The following is a 15,409-nucleotide window of genomic DNA, read 5'->3' on the forward strand; positions in this document are numbered from 1 at the left end:
TAGCCACGCTCATCTTCCCGCCACCTACAACTTCATCAACGCTCGATAAAGGACCTCCGTCACCGCCGCCATATCCTCCCTATCAAAAGTAACCGTCTCTCCCGCCTTTGCCATCTCCCCCATCCCCCCCCAAGTACGCGCACAGCGCCACCACTATCTGCGCCACCTGCTCGTGGGTACACTGCGCAAAATAGCCCTTTGGCAGATACGGGCGTCCCGTGGCGCTGAACGGGATTTCGGGCAGCTGCGGATACGGCGTCCGCACGCCGGTGGCCACATCGAAGCTGGGGTCTGTAAGGGCGTGGGATTGTAGGATCGTGGCCAAGTCGAACTGGATGGTGGTCTTACGGACGCCGAGGGTGGTGAAGGTGGAGATCGAGGTGGAGGTGGAGGTGGAGGTCTTCTTGCTGCATGAGGTATCACTCGGGTGGCTGACTCAGCACGGATCGCGACCAGAACTCCCGGAATAAGTTGACTGGAGCTGCGCTACGCTTAGCAACGCCCTGAAGCATACAGCCAGCTCTAGTAAAGTCTACTATGTAGTGGATTAACGATTTTTCTAAACTCTCTGGCATTTCATTGGTCGAGAGCGACAGGGGAAGTTTAATAAGCACGACACATCAAAGTACTGAGCACTCACTCACGAGAGGAGGAGGATGGGGCCGAAGGCCCCCCATAACTCTAGAGAGAATTGAATTGGAGAGAGCAGGAGGTGGAAGGGGAGGGAGGAGGTGGGGCCGAAAGCCCCCCATTGAAGGCCTCCGATTCCACCATGATTTGATACCCATAATCCAAAGTACAACTCGCGGTCGCGAGCTGGGCCACTACTAGTAGTACGTACTCTGCAAGTGCTCGAAGTCGGGCTCCCAAGCCGCTGCGCGGCTTTCGAACCCTCCTTTCTTGCCTTGCAGCTTTGCGGCTTCGCCGCTCTATGTAGTTTATCAGTTCTGCCTTTGCAACCGCCAATTTTCGAAGGGGCAATTGTCAAAATGACACTTAGGATAAATACGCTCTATTATGTAAATTCGTAAATCCGTAAATTCGAGTAACACAATAATGTTGCTGAGTTGGACCACATTGTCTGCCAGTTATATGAGTGATCACATTGATTTTTAACATTCCCATACTACTTCAAACTGAATATTTCAAATCATACTCCAAACCACTATTATTTAGAATTCAGTGGATACTAATACTAATTCGAACTGGTATAATATGGGTGTCGATCTAGCAAAAGGTACCTGTGTGGCAACGCAACAAGGCCTCATCAGTTTGCTACCGCGCCCTACAGGCTCCAACTGATGGAACCAATGTCCCGAAAAATTAATTCTGGGCTCTCGCCAAGGTTCTCTGAGCTTTAGGAAAATTTGGAGCTTATCGGTTGTGTGGTTGATCTTCGGAATAAGGATTTGGCTGTGCGGACGGTTTTCTTAGAACGACACCCATATGTATACCATGGCCAGTCGAGGCTCATGAGCCACCTGAATCCTAGGATTCAGGTGGCCCACATGCACATCATCCACTCTGCCAATTACATGAGGTGCACGCTCATGGTCTACGTACCAGCTTAGCTAAGCGCTTATTAATCGGCGATATGGATAGGCCGTGTAGTTTGTTGAAGGTACGGTGCATGCGCGAGGTGGGAGGGGCTGTATATATATATATATATCCAGTTTTGGGCAGGGTTAGGGGTGTGTGGCTGTCACGCTTCTGTGGGGGGTGTCACGCCTGCATGCAGCGGTCGATCTGCCTGTGACCGCGTATCAATTTAGACCCCCGGCCTTTGCAATACAATATATGCAGCTCAAATATACCAAGCCCTCTTCTCCGATAAGTAGGTGGAGTACGTACTAATAATAAGGTTGGTTCAGTCAAATTTAATTGTAGTGTCGGACAGGTACAATGTTGTCCACATGATAATGGAGTGTGAATTAATACTGGTCAAGCTTTTTGGTTGGGATGGATTGGTGCAAGCTAGGTGGGGGAAACACATATATGCCCTACCACACGAGAAATCTCGCGGATGTTAAGTGAGCCCGTAGGTAATTTAATTTTCTTGTTGAGTGGGTTAGGGTTGTCCTACGCACAGCAGATCACTCGGCCATCCAGCGGCTCAGTATCAACAACATGCATGCACCCTGATCACCTCGCATGCCGTGGATCAAATATTGATTGCAATTGAACGAAAGACTTGGTATTAGACTCGATTTCTTTGCTTGCACAAACCACAATCCAATGCATACAGCCCAAAGAATAGTACTGTCTGTTTCAACCATCCTCCCCAGTCAAGAAGGGACTCTTTTTACCAGGAGCCGGGATTAAAGTTGTCTACATGTCTACATCTGGGAGAGAGTGCAGCCTTTAGATTCGACTTTGCCGCCAAGCGCATGAAGCAGCGTTGCAGGGGCACAAAACAGCTAGCCAGGTACTCGCAATCAATCCCTGTGTCCCTCTTGGTTACATGTGTGTTTCCGCCGCACAGCCGCATGCATCTTGTTCCTCGCGGCGAAGATGAGGACCACACAGCTAATAATAGCAGACACCGACGTGACGGATATCAAACGCACCATATATAAACAACGCCGCATCACTGCACACTACACTGTCTAACGTGCTCTGCTCTGGCTGCACTCGCTCACCGTAGAAAGGACACACACACCACCTACTCCGTCTATCCACAGTACTTATTTAGCAGGCAGCAGGTCACTCAACCACAGCTCTCCTTCTCCCATATTATATTCTCATACTTCAACCCTTCCTCCTCCTCCTCCTCCTCCTCCTCATCTCCGCACCACCACCCCTCCTCATACTACACACTTGGATCAATCAAACCCATTAATTGCAATACACATACAACACCAAAATGGAGCCACTCACCTCCCCCACTCCCGCCCCCGCGGCCACCACCACCACCACCATCACCCCCACCGTCTCCCGCCTCACCTCCCTCCCCAATGAGCTTATCCTCGACATCGCCTCCCACCTCCCCGGCCGCGACATCGCCCGCTTCATGCGCGCCAACCACCACCTCCACACCCTCCTCCTCCCCTCCCTGCATGCCACCATCCCCGCGGCCGCCGACTCCATCCTCATCTGGGCCGCCCACTACAACGACCTCCCCGCCGCCCTCCTCGCGCTAAAACACAACGCAGACCCCAACGTCCTCTCCGCCGCCAACGTTGCCCCACTCTGCATCGCAGCCCGCAACAACTACATCCCCATCGTCGACGCCCTCCTCGACAACCCCAAAACAACAATCGAGTACCCCAAGACCGAGTGGCACTACTACCTGTCCAAGCGCCCCCTGTGCCTCGTCGTCGACGACGGGAACATCGCCATGGCGCGCCACCTCCTCTCCCGCGGCGCCCTCGTCTACCAGAAGCGCGAGGCGCACCCGCCCATTGTGTCGGCGCTCGTGCGCCGTAACGCGCCGATGGTGGCGCTGCTGCTCGACACGCAGAGCGGGTGGAAGAGCGACACTCAGAGTGTTGCCAACTCGAATGCGCTGATGGATGCGTTTGAGAGGGGAGAGGTCACGCTCGAGATATTGGAGCTGTTTGTGAAGTGGTCGTCGGAGGTGCTGGAGGTCGAGGGGGAGGGCGGGCTGTTTGGGATTGCGAAGGTGAATCTGAAGTATGAGGGGTACGATAAGATATTGGAGTTCTTGAAGCATTATGGCGCGCCGTATGAGCTTGTGGAGGATGTGAAGGAGGGTGCTGAGGCGGCGAGCACGGAGCCGGCGGCGCCGGCGAACACAGAGGGAAACGCTGAGGATGTGACTACGGTGGTGGCAGATGCTGACGACCTAGACGATGACGACACAGACGATGACGAACCGCGCGTATACGCTCCGCCGGCGGACACAGAGGGAAACGCTGGGGATGCGAGTGGGTGGTAACAGGCACTGAAGACCTAGATGTTTCGTCGACGCCCACTGCTTCCTAGGAGGCCTTTCTTTTAGTGCTCTAGTTTTCAAAAGGCGTATATGGGTGTGGGCTTTTCCTTGTAAAATTCGGGGTAGAGTAGATTTCAATGAATCAAAACTTCTGGTTTAGCGTTGTTATATAGAGTGTCAGTCGGTGCTGCCGGAATTGACTGGATTGTGACCCCTATGTTAAATGCGGTAGAAAGAAGAGCATGTGGGTATAGTCTGCTGTTGTAAATCTACGTAGGCCTGCCTGGTGTTAATCAGTCAAGTCTCAAATATCGAAATTCCTTCACGGGGGATCACTCGTGCTGTTTAATATACGCTTAATTGTAAATAGTAAAAATAAAACTTATAAATGATATGGGGTAGACCAGGGAGATGTAGTAATCGATGGCTTTGAAACTGGGGTTGGCTGGCTGGCTTTTCTTTTTCTTTTTTTCTTCCCTCCCTTTTGGGCTGGGCGTGATTGGAAAATAGGCTTGAAGGGGGCGTAATGAATCGATCACTAAAGTGTTCAGTCTTATCTTGCGGGAAGGGTGGAGAATCGTCATTTTATCCTTTACCATCTAATGAACATGTGACTAAACTACATCTATCTCGTCACCGTTCTCTGGCCTGATTAATTCCGAGCTACGCTAATAGCCTTACAGTATGATGTGATCTGTCCATATATACATGTATCTCATGCTCACATGCGCAATAACGCCTACTACAAGGCCTCTTTGGAGCCCCGGAATTTCAATTCGTCGTATGCAACGATTCAGCGAAAACATTTCTTGTTCTGTATCAGCTCACCGAATAAGCACTCTATTTCATCTTTAGCACACTTGTTAATACTACTTGTAATATTCGCTCAAATAATACTGCAACCACTTTATCTTGGCACATCCCATTTGGAGCTAGCATTCTAGAAGACTTGCTATGCCGTCTTGTGTCATTTTACTTTTGAGTTACCCTGGATGTACGTGCGCTCTGGAGGACAAGCCCTGAAGATGGTCCTCAGGTTCGACCGCAAGTCCTAGCATCCACCCACCAACGTCATCTGCGAACCGTTTATAACCGCATCGATGGTTTTTCATCTTCACCACTACTAGGCTCGTCCCCAACCCCCTCTGCTTCCATCCTTACTGGCGAGAGCAGCTTGCTGCTAAGTAGGGGATGGGTACGAGACTACACCACTACATGTTCAGACGGCTATGCATTCTTCTTGAATATGCTTCGAGGAGAATCTCACTGATTACACACGTCTAGGTTCTCCGGTCCTGTTACCCACACGGATACAGGCTCTACACGGTAAACGGCGCTGGGAGGGTTACAAGTCATCTCTTTTGTTAGACAAGGAGCGTCTTGATGAGACACCTTTCTCTACCGCCGGGACACCCTCAGAGGAACAATCAAAGCTAAGAAGGAAAATATCGTTAGTAGAGCTGGTTTCTCCACTATATATCAACCAATCAACACCCATCCCAGCGAGGGGGGAGCCGTCTACTGGCGATCCGGAAATGTGCAACATGAGTGATAATCTATGACTCAGTCAATATACAGCAAGTGGTTCATCCCAAAGCATAAGGGGCGGCGGCTTCGCGGGCCGATACTTCGGCGACTTGGGCAGGCGCCCGGATATATGTACTACGTACTACATGCTCTGTCCTATATTCTGACACTACACCAAAATGCTCCACTCAGAAAGCCGGTCGAATATACCGGGCGGCCCACCCATTGGGACCTGACTGTAATGGAACGAATATAACTAGGTTCGTCTGTCAGTACAGCGATTATTGTCCACTCGCTGATTGTATGCAACTGTCAGTACGATGGGCGATTTAGAAGGCTGTCTCTGTCCAGTAATACATGCTGATCACATCGCGGACCACCCCCAACGTCATCTCCGGCCCGCGGACCGCACATAGTCTTTGGCGAGGAGCCACTAATAATCCAGTAATGGTCTCTCTCATTTTTCTATTAGTTAACAGCACTTGGTTCCTCCGAAGCGTTAAGTTTTAAGACCTCGGAGATAGTCAATTAACCCCTCATCCACAAGAGATGATATATAGCGAAAAGGCATTTAATACTCTCCAAAACTCGCACTTAATATTATGTCTTGCGTAATGGTATTACTGGGGGTTCTGTTGTCGGGCGAACACAAGAACAGCGCTTCTGGGTGGGAGGGTTAGTTACGTAGCCGCAAAGAGTATCAGGTCGTGCGACATTCCCTTGGTCCTAGGAACAATGCATATAGAGCATTGGGATTACTATCTAAGAGCACGATATCTACTTGGTCGTATAGTAAAATGCCGTGAAGCACCTCAATATCCTCAACATCTATGCGATGGATTAAAGATTAGTTTCAAGCAAACCCCAGCCGGCGTTGAGGCCCGTTATTTCCGATCATTACAATGAGGAGGCTTCTAGTGATGTCTCTTGTATGGTCTATTCTACGGAGGTGCTGCTGACAGCTGACAGTCCATATCCAGCTATTGCCGATGTCCTTTAGACCTTAGAAGGAAAGGATTTTCTGGACGTCCGACGATATGCTTACTCTGCACGATTGTTCGCAATTCGCAATCTGAAACATGTCTAAGACAGACGGTTTTGCTACTACGTTGAGCTCAAGCCCACTATCAAAGTGACTATATCACCGCATCGCAAAAAGCTCTAACAATTAGTAGATTAATATTTGCATCTACACGTCCTAAATGGAATACATGAGAGCCTTTAAAAAGACATCTCAAATCAACGGTGTGAATTGCAGGAATACAGAGGTAAAGAAAAGAGAATTGTTTGGCCCGATTCGCTCTTTTTTACCTGCCCTAGCAGAATGAAGGAGCTCTTCCCTCAAATGGTATCTACAAAACCACAATTTGAAAGAAATTGCCGACTTCCGAGGATCATCACACAACATTTCAACCTATCGAGTGATAGGTTGAGATTTCAATTTCCCGGAATTTAAGCCTGATTCGGAACATGCCCGTCGATCTACCTGCAGGGAAAGCTTGATTTATGCATATATTGGTACCAACGGTACCAATCATCTGTGGCTTATGTGGAGGAATAACCTTTTGATAGTCGATTAGTTCTCCGGGCTTTACTGCCGTGGGGGGTAAGGGCTCCATGGTTCAAAGGTAAGCAATGTCTTGAGGGGTTTTATTTGATATGTCTATGGACAATATGAAATCTCAAACTACATGTCACTAACCTACATGCATGTCGTAGAATAGCTGACGTTTCCTCAGAAACTGAATGCTTCTTGATCCCCTTGAAAGTTTGACATGTCGTGCTCACTCCCGCATATATGGCCACGTCTACCTAGCTGCGCCGGCAGCGCGACCCAGTATAAATACATATAGCCGTCACCTGGGAACACTATATGTAAACTCTTTTACCCCCTCTCCACCTCCCCTTGGAAATTGAATACGCAATCCTGATATTATGATGCATATTCTTCTTTTCGTTTCTTCTAATGTGCGTGTGAGCTTCGACAAGGATCTCTTTATTTGCATTTACTCTATCAAATCTACTCTGCTCTACCGACGTATGATATCCCTGTACATACATGTATGTGCACACGATACATACATTCGTCAGTTTTGCTAGAGTGTACTCTACTGGCTGACACCTTAATTCAAATACACAGTTAGGTATATAATAAGTAGTATGCCAGCAGTTTTCAAAGTTCTGGAGGAACTTGTTTCTTCTAAAATCCATCTATTCTCAATACTCTCGAATATGTGAATAAAAATACAACAACCTCATCCCAGCTTCTCATCACACATACCACCACATCTCTTGGCTACATATCTTCTTGGCCCACATGCTCCTCTCCGACAACCAAGTAAGGTCCACGAGTCAAGACCTGCTCCAATTATCACCGGTATCGTGCATGTCTCCTAAAGGATATGGTTACAGCAGCCAATGCCCCTTGTGGTAGTGAAATGGTTATATGGGTTGAACACACCTCGTGGCTCGCTTCAGCTAGCCAAGTCTCTCGGCGCAGCTACTCTACCGTTTAGGTGCAGTCCACGAACAAATTAACGAGCCAATCCTATCAGCTCAGTAACAATACAACTTACCCAAAGATAAATACAACATCTCCCCGCTGTAAGACGATGTTTTCTCTACCTTTATTCATTTTTCTGCTCCCTTTGCTTTATTTGCTGCACTGCACTGTGCTGCACTGCTTATGCTGCAGTTGTAGCCAGGTAGTTATGATCTGATAACTCGATATCCTCGGCCCAGCTCGGCATCGTGCGGGTCCTTCTATCCTTTCATCATCCCAGTCGATTGCTTGCCTGGCTTGAGAGGTGACTGCAACGCATCGTTTATGATGATCTGTTTCCCCCGGATCTTAAAAACTAGTTTTGATTATGCTTTCCGTTTATCAACAGAAACTCTAAAGTACCTGCTACCGGCCAGTAGTAGTACTCTCGCAAATCCAGGTACCATTTCTCTCCCCCTGCGCGAATTTTCTAGAGTTCCCGCTCGCGCGAACCACTACCACCCCACACGTGCGAACCGTCGGTTCCCCGGACCCCCGGAAAATTAGGTGGGTTATAGATGAGCAGAACGGCCCAATCTATTCAATTTAAAGTACTCTATTTGCAGGCACGCACCACACCTACGGAGGACTCTTATCGGTTACTGACGAATATAATCCGGAGGTACTTGGTACTTATCTTCAACAGCCAGGCTGCAGAAAGGTTACATACCAACCAACCAAACACCAACTGCCTACTACCTACTGCCAAACAGCAAACGATAAGAAGGAAAGGGTGGAATAATTTTTGGGGATGGAGGTTGAAGCTATATACCGACACCCACCAGAGGGCAGGAGAGGTAGACAAGTCTGAGGAGTTGGACTACAAGTGAGTGATAATCTATTTCTTATCTTATTTCCCTCATACTTTACTTAAGTACCCTTTATTTATTTTTTGTTTCGTTTCTCCAGCTCCGAAGTCATCCGTGTTTCTTGGGGTTAAAATTTTTACTTAATACTCCTAACACTTACTTGGTCCTGTTCCCTACGCTCTTACCCCTTCTCTTCTTACCTTTTTATTCCTTCATGCTATTGTCTCTGGTGCTTTCTGTCGTGATGTTTCCTGATCTGACATCATGTGCCTATCCTTGCGTTAATCAGTAACGAACCAAACTGTTAACGTCAACTAGCTCTTCAATAGAAATCCTTTTAACTTCCAACAGCTACAATGGTCCACCTATTTCCAGCATTATCACATCACCTCACATGTATTCTAGCAAGATGCTAGGCTACTGTGGTGGTTAGCTACAATCAGTTACCACTAGGGGCGCACTGGCATCTCCCTCGACAACCTGACAACAGCCCACCATGCTTCAGCCGCCGACGTAGACGCCACAACTCCTACCGCATTTTAATCTCGTCATTTCTTATTCGCATATGGAACGTGCATCAGATCTTACTTACCGCTCGATGACATGTGTATAGGAAAAACGTTCTTCCATCATCCGGCGGAGTGTGATTATACAACGACGTCGTAGCAGGAGTGGTATGTCATGGCGAGGCTTGAGCAATATAGGTGACAGTGGCGTGGGTTTTGTTTTGGAATATCTGGGATATGGCTGTTTGGCGATGCCACTGAGTTGTCGGCAACCCGGAGTGAATATTTTATTTTTGGTCGGTGTATCGGGTGCTGCCCTGCTGGGCGACGGGAGATGTGGTGATTGTTAAGGACAGGTAGTGATATCGAAGGGAAGGCAGTTCAATTAAGTGTTAGTCTTCCCCTCCCTTCTTCCCGAAAATGGAATTCGTGGCATGGTGGATCATTAGCGGGGAAAGCTGCGAGCTGCGAGCTGCGAGACGTATCCTGTGGGCGGTCTCGTGCATGTCCGTTCTCTGAGTCCTAATCTGCAGCTATCCGAACCCGTGGAAAGTCTAATGATGCGGGAGGGAGGAAGGAGGAGCAAGTGTCTCGCAGTTCAGCCAGTCTACCCACACCTTCGGGATCGTGCACGTACAGACAGATAATAGCGTCGCACCCGGAGATTCGGAAATTCACGTTCACTGGCTCTGCGACTACTCTACTCTACGACGAGGGAGATTATCCGGGTTCTTAAAATGCTGTACAGAGTAATGGAATGAACGTTACATTGGAGCTGAGAGGTAACAATCCGATGATCACGCGGGGAGAGGTAGTGGTGGGTGGACATTTTGATAATGTGAGAAGATGATAGCCTGTGGGAGAGGAGGAGGAGGAATATCAGGAGGTCATTCATTGAGATGTTTCGCGATATTTTTTTTTGAGCGGGGGGGATGACGAGTTGGAATTGATTAGTGAACATGATATGACGACGATTATTATTCTTGGTGAGCATAGGGAACAGGAAAGAGATGAACATGGAGGAGCAGGAGGAGGAGTAGGAGGAGGGGTCAGGATTGGAGCCGTTGGTTCAGTTTGAGAGTGTTCAAGGATAACTACGCTACAGAGGCCGAATACGCAAGCGAGGCGCTAAGTCTAGTTGGTGCCAGAGGGTCAGAGAGCAAGTGATAAGAGGTATGTTTTGAAAATTGGATTTGTCGATGAAAACAAAACCGTGTTCTGGATTCAAGTTTGTTTCTAGAACCAGGCTGCGTTTAGTAGATGTGGGTATAGATTTCCAGGGTCCACCTCTCGTGATGATTCCCGGGTCCTGTACCCTGCGTCTCCCGGTTCCCCCACAGGTTGAGGCTCGTAAGCCCCGTGAAACGGGTACAAGACCCGTACCTCGCATGTGCTACGAAGGGCCCCCAAATCTTTAACTTTTTCGCCTTTGTGGATGTAATTGTTTTAGGGAAGGCAAGATAGGGAAGGGAAACTAACTGGGGGGTGGTTGTGGAAGGGCCCGAAGAGAGAGGGCGTGAGAGCGGTGGGCTTGATGGATGGATTGACTGGACGGATTGCCTGGAGAAACGAAAAAGAAATCAAACAGGGCCGCATCATAACCCCCGCGATCGCCTTTTCACCCCGCATCTACTCTACATCCATCACTTTTTCTGCGCGAAGAGGTTTCGGGCCTGTGGAGATGGTGAACCGTGATGGTTGTAGTGGTTGGGTGTGTTGGGGTAGTGCAAATATCCATTAGCGAAGCCGAAGCAATAAGCAATCAATCGCGCTAGCAAACGGCACCGAGTAGTCCTGGTCGCTCATGTCCGTGTTTACCGGCGACATGTCCCGCGCCATGCGCGTCACGCTTAGGCTTGAGGTGCGGGCTACGGGCTACGGGATCAACATAATCTCGCCCGAGATGGTGTCGGTCTTACTCTTCGGTGTGGTTGAGGGGGGGTGAGTGGGGTGGTGATGAAAGCGGGGCTGGCTGATGGTAGGATGCTGAGGACTGGGGGATGCTTGAGACCAAAAGCGTTACCTTGCGCTATCTTAAACCCGACCGAGACACGCATACAGATTACAGACCGGGGGGAGGGAAAGGGTTAGGACAGACAGAAACTAAAAGTGCTTTGGCGGCGAGTAAGATGATGGAATAGGATACTAAAAACAGCGGCTACACAGGGTCGCAGACCCAGGGACACAGGGACAAGACGCACACAGAGAGACAGGAAAAGAAAGCATCAAGATATCGATTTGGACTAGGGACCGTTACATTGAGCGCGGCATGTCAAATTGGGCCGAGGCAGCAGCAACAAGCAACAAGCAACAAGCAACAAGCAACAGCAGCAGCGCAGCAAGGGAACAGCGGAACATTAGGCATGATAGAGAGAGTGAGAAGGGGAAGAGAGATCAGAACGGACATAGTCATATCACGGCTATTAATTGCTTGCTTATGATTACAATTTTGATCTGGACAGGCAACTTCACGCAAGAAATCAAGCAATCAATCAAGCAAGGCAAGTCAAGCAAGTCCAGCAAGACGGACCGACACGTGGTGCTGGGATTGGTCAGAAAAATCAAGAAGGGCTAGGGTTACTCAAGCGGCTACGACGGAAATCTGCGAGTGTGTGGTTTCTGTGATTGTGTGGTTCTGTGGTTCTGTGGTTCTGTGGTTCCGCGGTTCTCTGGTCTGGGATTTGCTCATGAGCGGAGAAAAGAGAAGGGGATTGTCATGCTGCATATGTGTCTTCAAGTTTGTTACGTTGTGTCTGCCTACTACTTTTTGGGGTTGTGTCTTGTTGTTGAACAGTGTTGAAAGGGAAATTACAAATAGAATTAAGGTTATCTAGATGGCAAGAGGTTTAGTGTGTCCCTGTAATGACAGGATGGATCAAGTTATTTCTCTAGTCAAAGGGGGAACGAGAGGGTTGTCTTATCTAGCGCAGAGATAAGATACGCGAGGCTTAGCGGGCGTCAGACTCTGACACAGTGTTTAGAGAAGAGTGATTCTAGAGTGAGAAAGGCGCGCGCAGTGGAGAAAGAAGTTGTAAGAGAGTTAGGAAGAGTACAGTAGGCAGGTAGAGGAGCAGGCACGCAGGCAGGCAACAGGCAGGCGTGTGAGCAGGTATGTAGGCAAGTACTCTAGGTAAAGAGTACTAACAGACTGGCAGGCAGATATCGAACATGTAGGATAGCCCACAGGCATCGGCAAGTTGGTAGGCAGGGCACTTTCTTGGCTTTCAAATCGAGGATTCACGGGGAGGACGGCTTTCAAGGAATGATGTACTGCACTATGACTATTATAAAATGTATGTATCGAATAGTGAGCTAATGAGCCAAGAGATACATAATTCTCCCTCTACTTTATTAAGACTGCGTGTTTCCTCATCCTCATCCTCCTCCCCCTTCACACACACTCACCCACACACACAACACTCACACACTCAGACAACCCACACTTGATCAAGAACAGTCTCTGCACAGACGTAACAACCCAAATATACTCACCATCTTATATTAAACAAATTTAATATAAACTTTGGTTCCCCCCTCCCCTTTACTCGACTCTCCTCCTCTTGTTCCTCCACCCCATAAAGCAATCAATACCTCACTACTACATCATCACTATCATCATTGCTTCCTCACCTTCTTCCGTGTTATCTGAGTCAACACCTCAATCTTATTCTCTACCTTCTTCCTTAATTCACAAAGGAAGTCAACTTTTCGAATCAGATATGCTCCGTTTCGGTCCTGGTTCACAGCTACCCACTGGGCCTGCTTCCGCGGCCTATGGTGTTGTCTCTTTGGGAGCGATATTTCTTGTTCTCGGATATCTTCGACGTCGTAGATCTTTGTTCTCAACCTCAACACCGACAGCGACACCAGCAGTACCTGAGGCAGAAAAATTAATCCAGGCATACAAATGCCCGCTTCCCGTTGTGAATATCACTTCCCTCGCGGGATTCAATTACAGGGAAATGTCTCCGGCAAAGTTTAGGCCGTTCAAGCCCACTTATTCGCTTTCCATGGGAGCTTCTCCCCCAGATGCTCTTGGTTCGTACAACTTTTTCTTTCATCTGAATTCACTGGATGTTGGTGCTAACAATGTCGTGAAACAGGCATCGAATCTTGCTCACCTAACGATCTCATCTTGCTCGATCGCCTCTACCCGTCGAGAATCTCGCTACGGAAACGTATCATTCAGACGCAGCCCACGGAAATGATCCTTCACTCATCTCCGGCGTCCATCCCAGCTGTCGCCGAACTTTACACTTTCGTGCTACAGAAATATCTTCCGGTCAGGTTCCCAACCCACTTCATGCTTTCTCCCTCCGGAACGCTATTCACAAACACAATCACCCACGACACTCACCCGATCGCTCCCCCGCCACACACAAATCCCTCAGATCCCGCACCGGCGCTCAAGATTCTCGCCACAACTATTGAGGAAGATCTCATGATTCTTCTCCCCGACTCAAACGGCCTCTACAGTCTCGCTGCTTTTGCTTGCTGTTTCCCATCTGGCGCAGCCCCAGAGAAGAGGACTGGTCTGACTCTTGATGAGATCCACCATGCGCCTGCATCCGGCGATAGGCTCTCGGCGTCCATGAACCGCCTCTTCACCCGGCTGCGCCCCGGTCTTGAGAACGCCGTCAGGCGCTTCAACTGGAGCATCACCACTGACGACCGCTTGTTTGCACTCTCTGGAAACCACATGTACTCCGATGACGAGGATGATGAGCCCGAGGATGAAACTGTCGATCCCAGGAACTGCAGGCTGCGAGTGGAGCGCCAAGTCCTGTGGAAGCTACCAGGATCTCACGCGGCGGTCCTAACGGTCAAGACTTACATGTACACGCTTGCAGAAGTCAAGGCCGAAGGGCTCGGAGAGGAGCTTGCCAGGGGTGTTGAGGGTATGGGAGAAGAGGTTGGAAAGTACAAGAAGCGTTGTTTCTGGGGTAAGGATGTTGTTGAGTACTTGAGATCTTAGATCTTAGACGGTGCATCATAAACATGTGATTTTTCCTTTTTCTCTTTTTTTTATTATTAAATTTCTACTGGGAAGGGTTTGGGTTATTCTTTTTCTTTTTTTTACTTTACCTAGCTTCGGTGGTGTGATGGGATTCTAATTTTTCCTTTATCTTCTACATGACAGCGGAGACTGTCGGGCTGGGCTGGCGGACAATACGGAGTTTGATTATTGAGTCTTTTTTTCCCTTTTCTTTATTCTTATTCACAGCGTTGGGGATATACAACTGTTGAGCTTTTTGATTGAATTATTGGTTCCTTTTTCCTATATATACTATCTTTCGCTGGTTCCGTTTCTTTCATTTGTTGGCTTTCCTCAGGATTCTTTTTTATCTTTTTTTCTACAGGGTTTTTCTACAGGAGTGTGAAATCTGTTTTTTGTTTGTTTGCAAACATGCGCAGGACAGGAGTCTTACAAGGGCAAAGGGAATTTGAAAATAAACTCACTTACACTACCGTATCAAATTATTCATGGCCGTGCGTGCACCACCGCCATGTCTCGTTTCACATGTGCAATATCTACACAAGAGACACGCTCGCCTGGGTTGACAGCAGTTGGTTGGGTTCAGGGTTTTTGCTGCCTTGCTTGCGCTCGACGCAGCTCTACGCTGCATGATGATACATCGATATCCTACTCAGGGTCCTTCCATCCTTGGCCTCCCTATTCTTCTACCCTGCCTGGCTGGCAAACTTTCTAATCTACGGCGAAAAGTGTATCCGCCGCCCGGGCGTCCGTGAGATAGCCAATCAGCGTACCCCATCTTACCATACCGTGGTGGGGTGACTAAAACTGGTTTGATTACGTCAAAGCCACAGGTGAGTGAGATGTTCTACTCGTGTTCCAGAAGGACTTTTTTGTTGAGGTGGTGTATGTAGTTCGGGGTACACAGGGGGGGGGGGGTGGTCGGACAATTTCTCCTAGCAGATTTAAATTTCGTGGTGGCGGGACTGGATATGGACAGGGGAGATATGGCTATGCTACTCTTGGTACTCTAGCTGTTCTTGCTACGAACGTGCTTTAGAAGGGGGACAGCCAGCAAACAAGCAAGCCAAACCTCGCATCATAAGCGCTCGCTCGCTGGATAGTGGCGAAACCGTCGAAACGGAGCGCGAAACG

The 15,409-nt window shown here is 48.7% G+C and overlaps 4 protein-coding genes across 4 annotated transcripts; 3 read left to right on the top strand and 1 right to left on the bottom strand.

Moving 5' to 3' along the window:
• Nucleotides 1-82: 82 nt before the first annotated feature.
• Nucleotides 83-1,552, bottom strand: H6S33_006631 (uncharacterized protein; the record flags this gene model as incomplete). Its single annotated transcript, XM_044838263.1, has 3 exons — nt 83-407; nt 645-929; nt 1,536-1,552. 3 exons carry the CDS (start codon nt 1,550-1,552, stop codon nt 83-85), a joined length of 627 nt encoding a protein of 208 aa, XP_044689449.1.
• Nucleotides 1,553-2,863: 1,311 nt separating this feature from the next.
• On the top strand, nt 2,864-3,898 carry H6S33_006632 (uncharacterized protein; the record flags this gene model as incomplete). Its single annotated transcript, XM_044838274.1, has 1 exon — nt 2,864-3,898. The coding sequence occupies one exon, from the start codon at nt 2,864-2,866 to the stop codon at nt 3,896-3,898; it is 1,035 nt and encodes a 344-aa protein (XP_044689450.1).
• Nucleotides 3,899-11,083: 7,185 nt separating this feature from the next.
• Nucleotides 11,084-11,854, top strand: H6S33_006633 (uncharacterized protein; the record flags this gene model as incomplete). The annotated part of the gene is made up of 2 exons (XM_044838285.1): nt 11,084-11,220; nt 11,446-11,854. The coding sequence occupies 2 exons, from the start codon at nt 11,084-11,086 to the stop codon at nt 11,852-11,854; spliced, it is 546 nt and encodes a 181-aa protein (XP_044689451.1).
• Nucleotides 11,855-12,998: 1,144 nt separating this feature from the next.
• On the top strand, nt 12,999-14,254 carry H6S33_006634 (uncharacterized protein; the record flags this gene model as incomplete). The annotated part of the gene is made up of 2 exons (XM_044838296.1): nt 12,999-13,317; nt 13,383-14,254. The coding sequence occupies 2 exons, from the start codon at nt 12,999-13,001 to the stop codon at nt 14,252-14,254; spliced, it is 1,191 nt and encodes a 396-aa protein (XP_044689452.1).
• Nucleotides 14,255-15,409: the final 1,155 nt, after the last annotated feature.

This window comes from Morchella sextelata (genome assembly GCF_020137385.1).
Source record: "Morchella sextelata strain SCLS chromosome Unknown scls_21, whole genome shotgun sequence".
In the NCBI taxonomy this organism is placed as follows: Eukaryota; Fungi; Ascomycota; class Pezizomycetes; order Pezizales; family Morchellaceae; genus Morchella; species Morchella sextelata.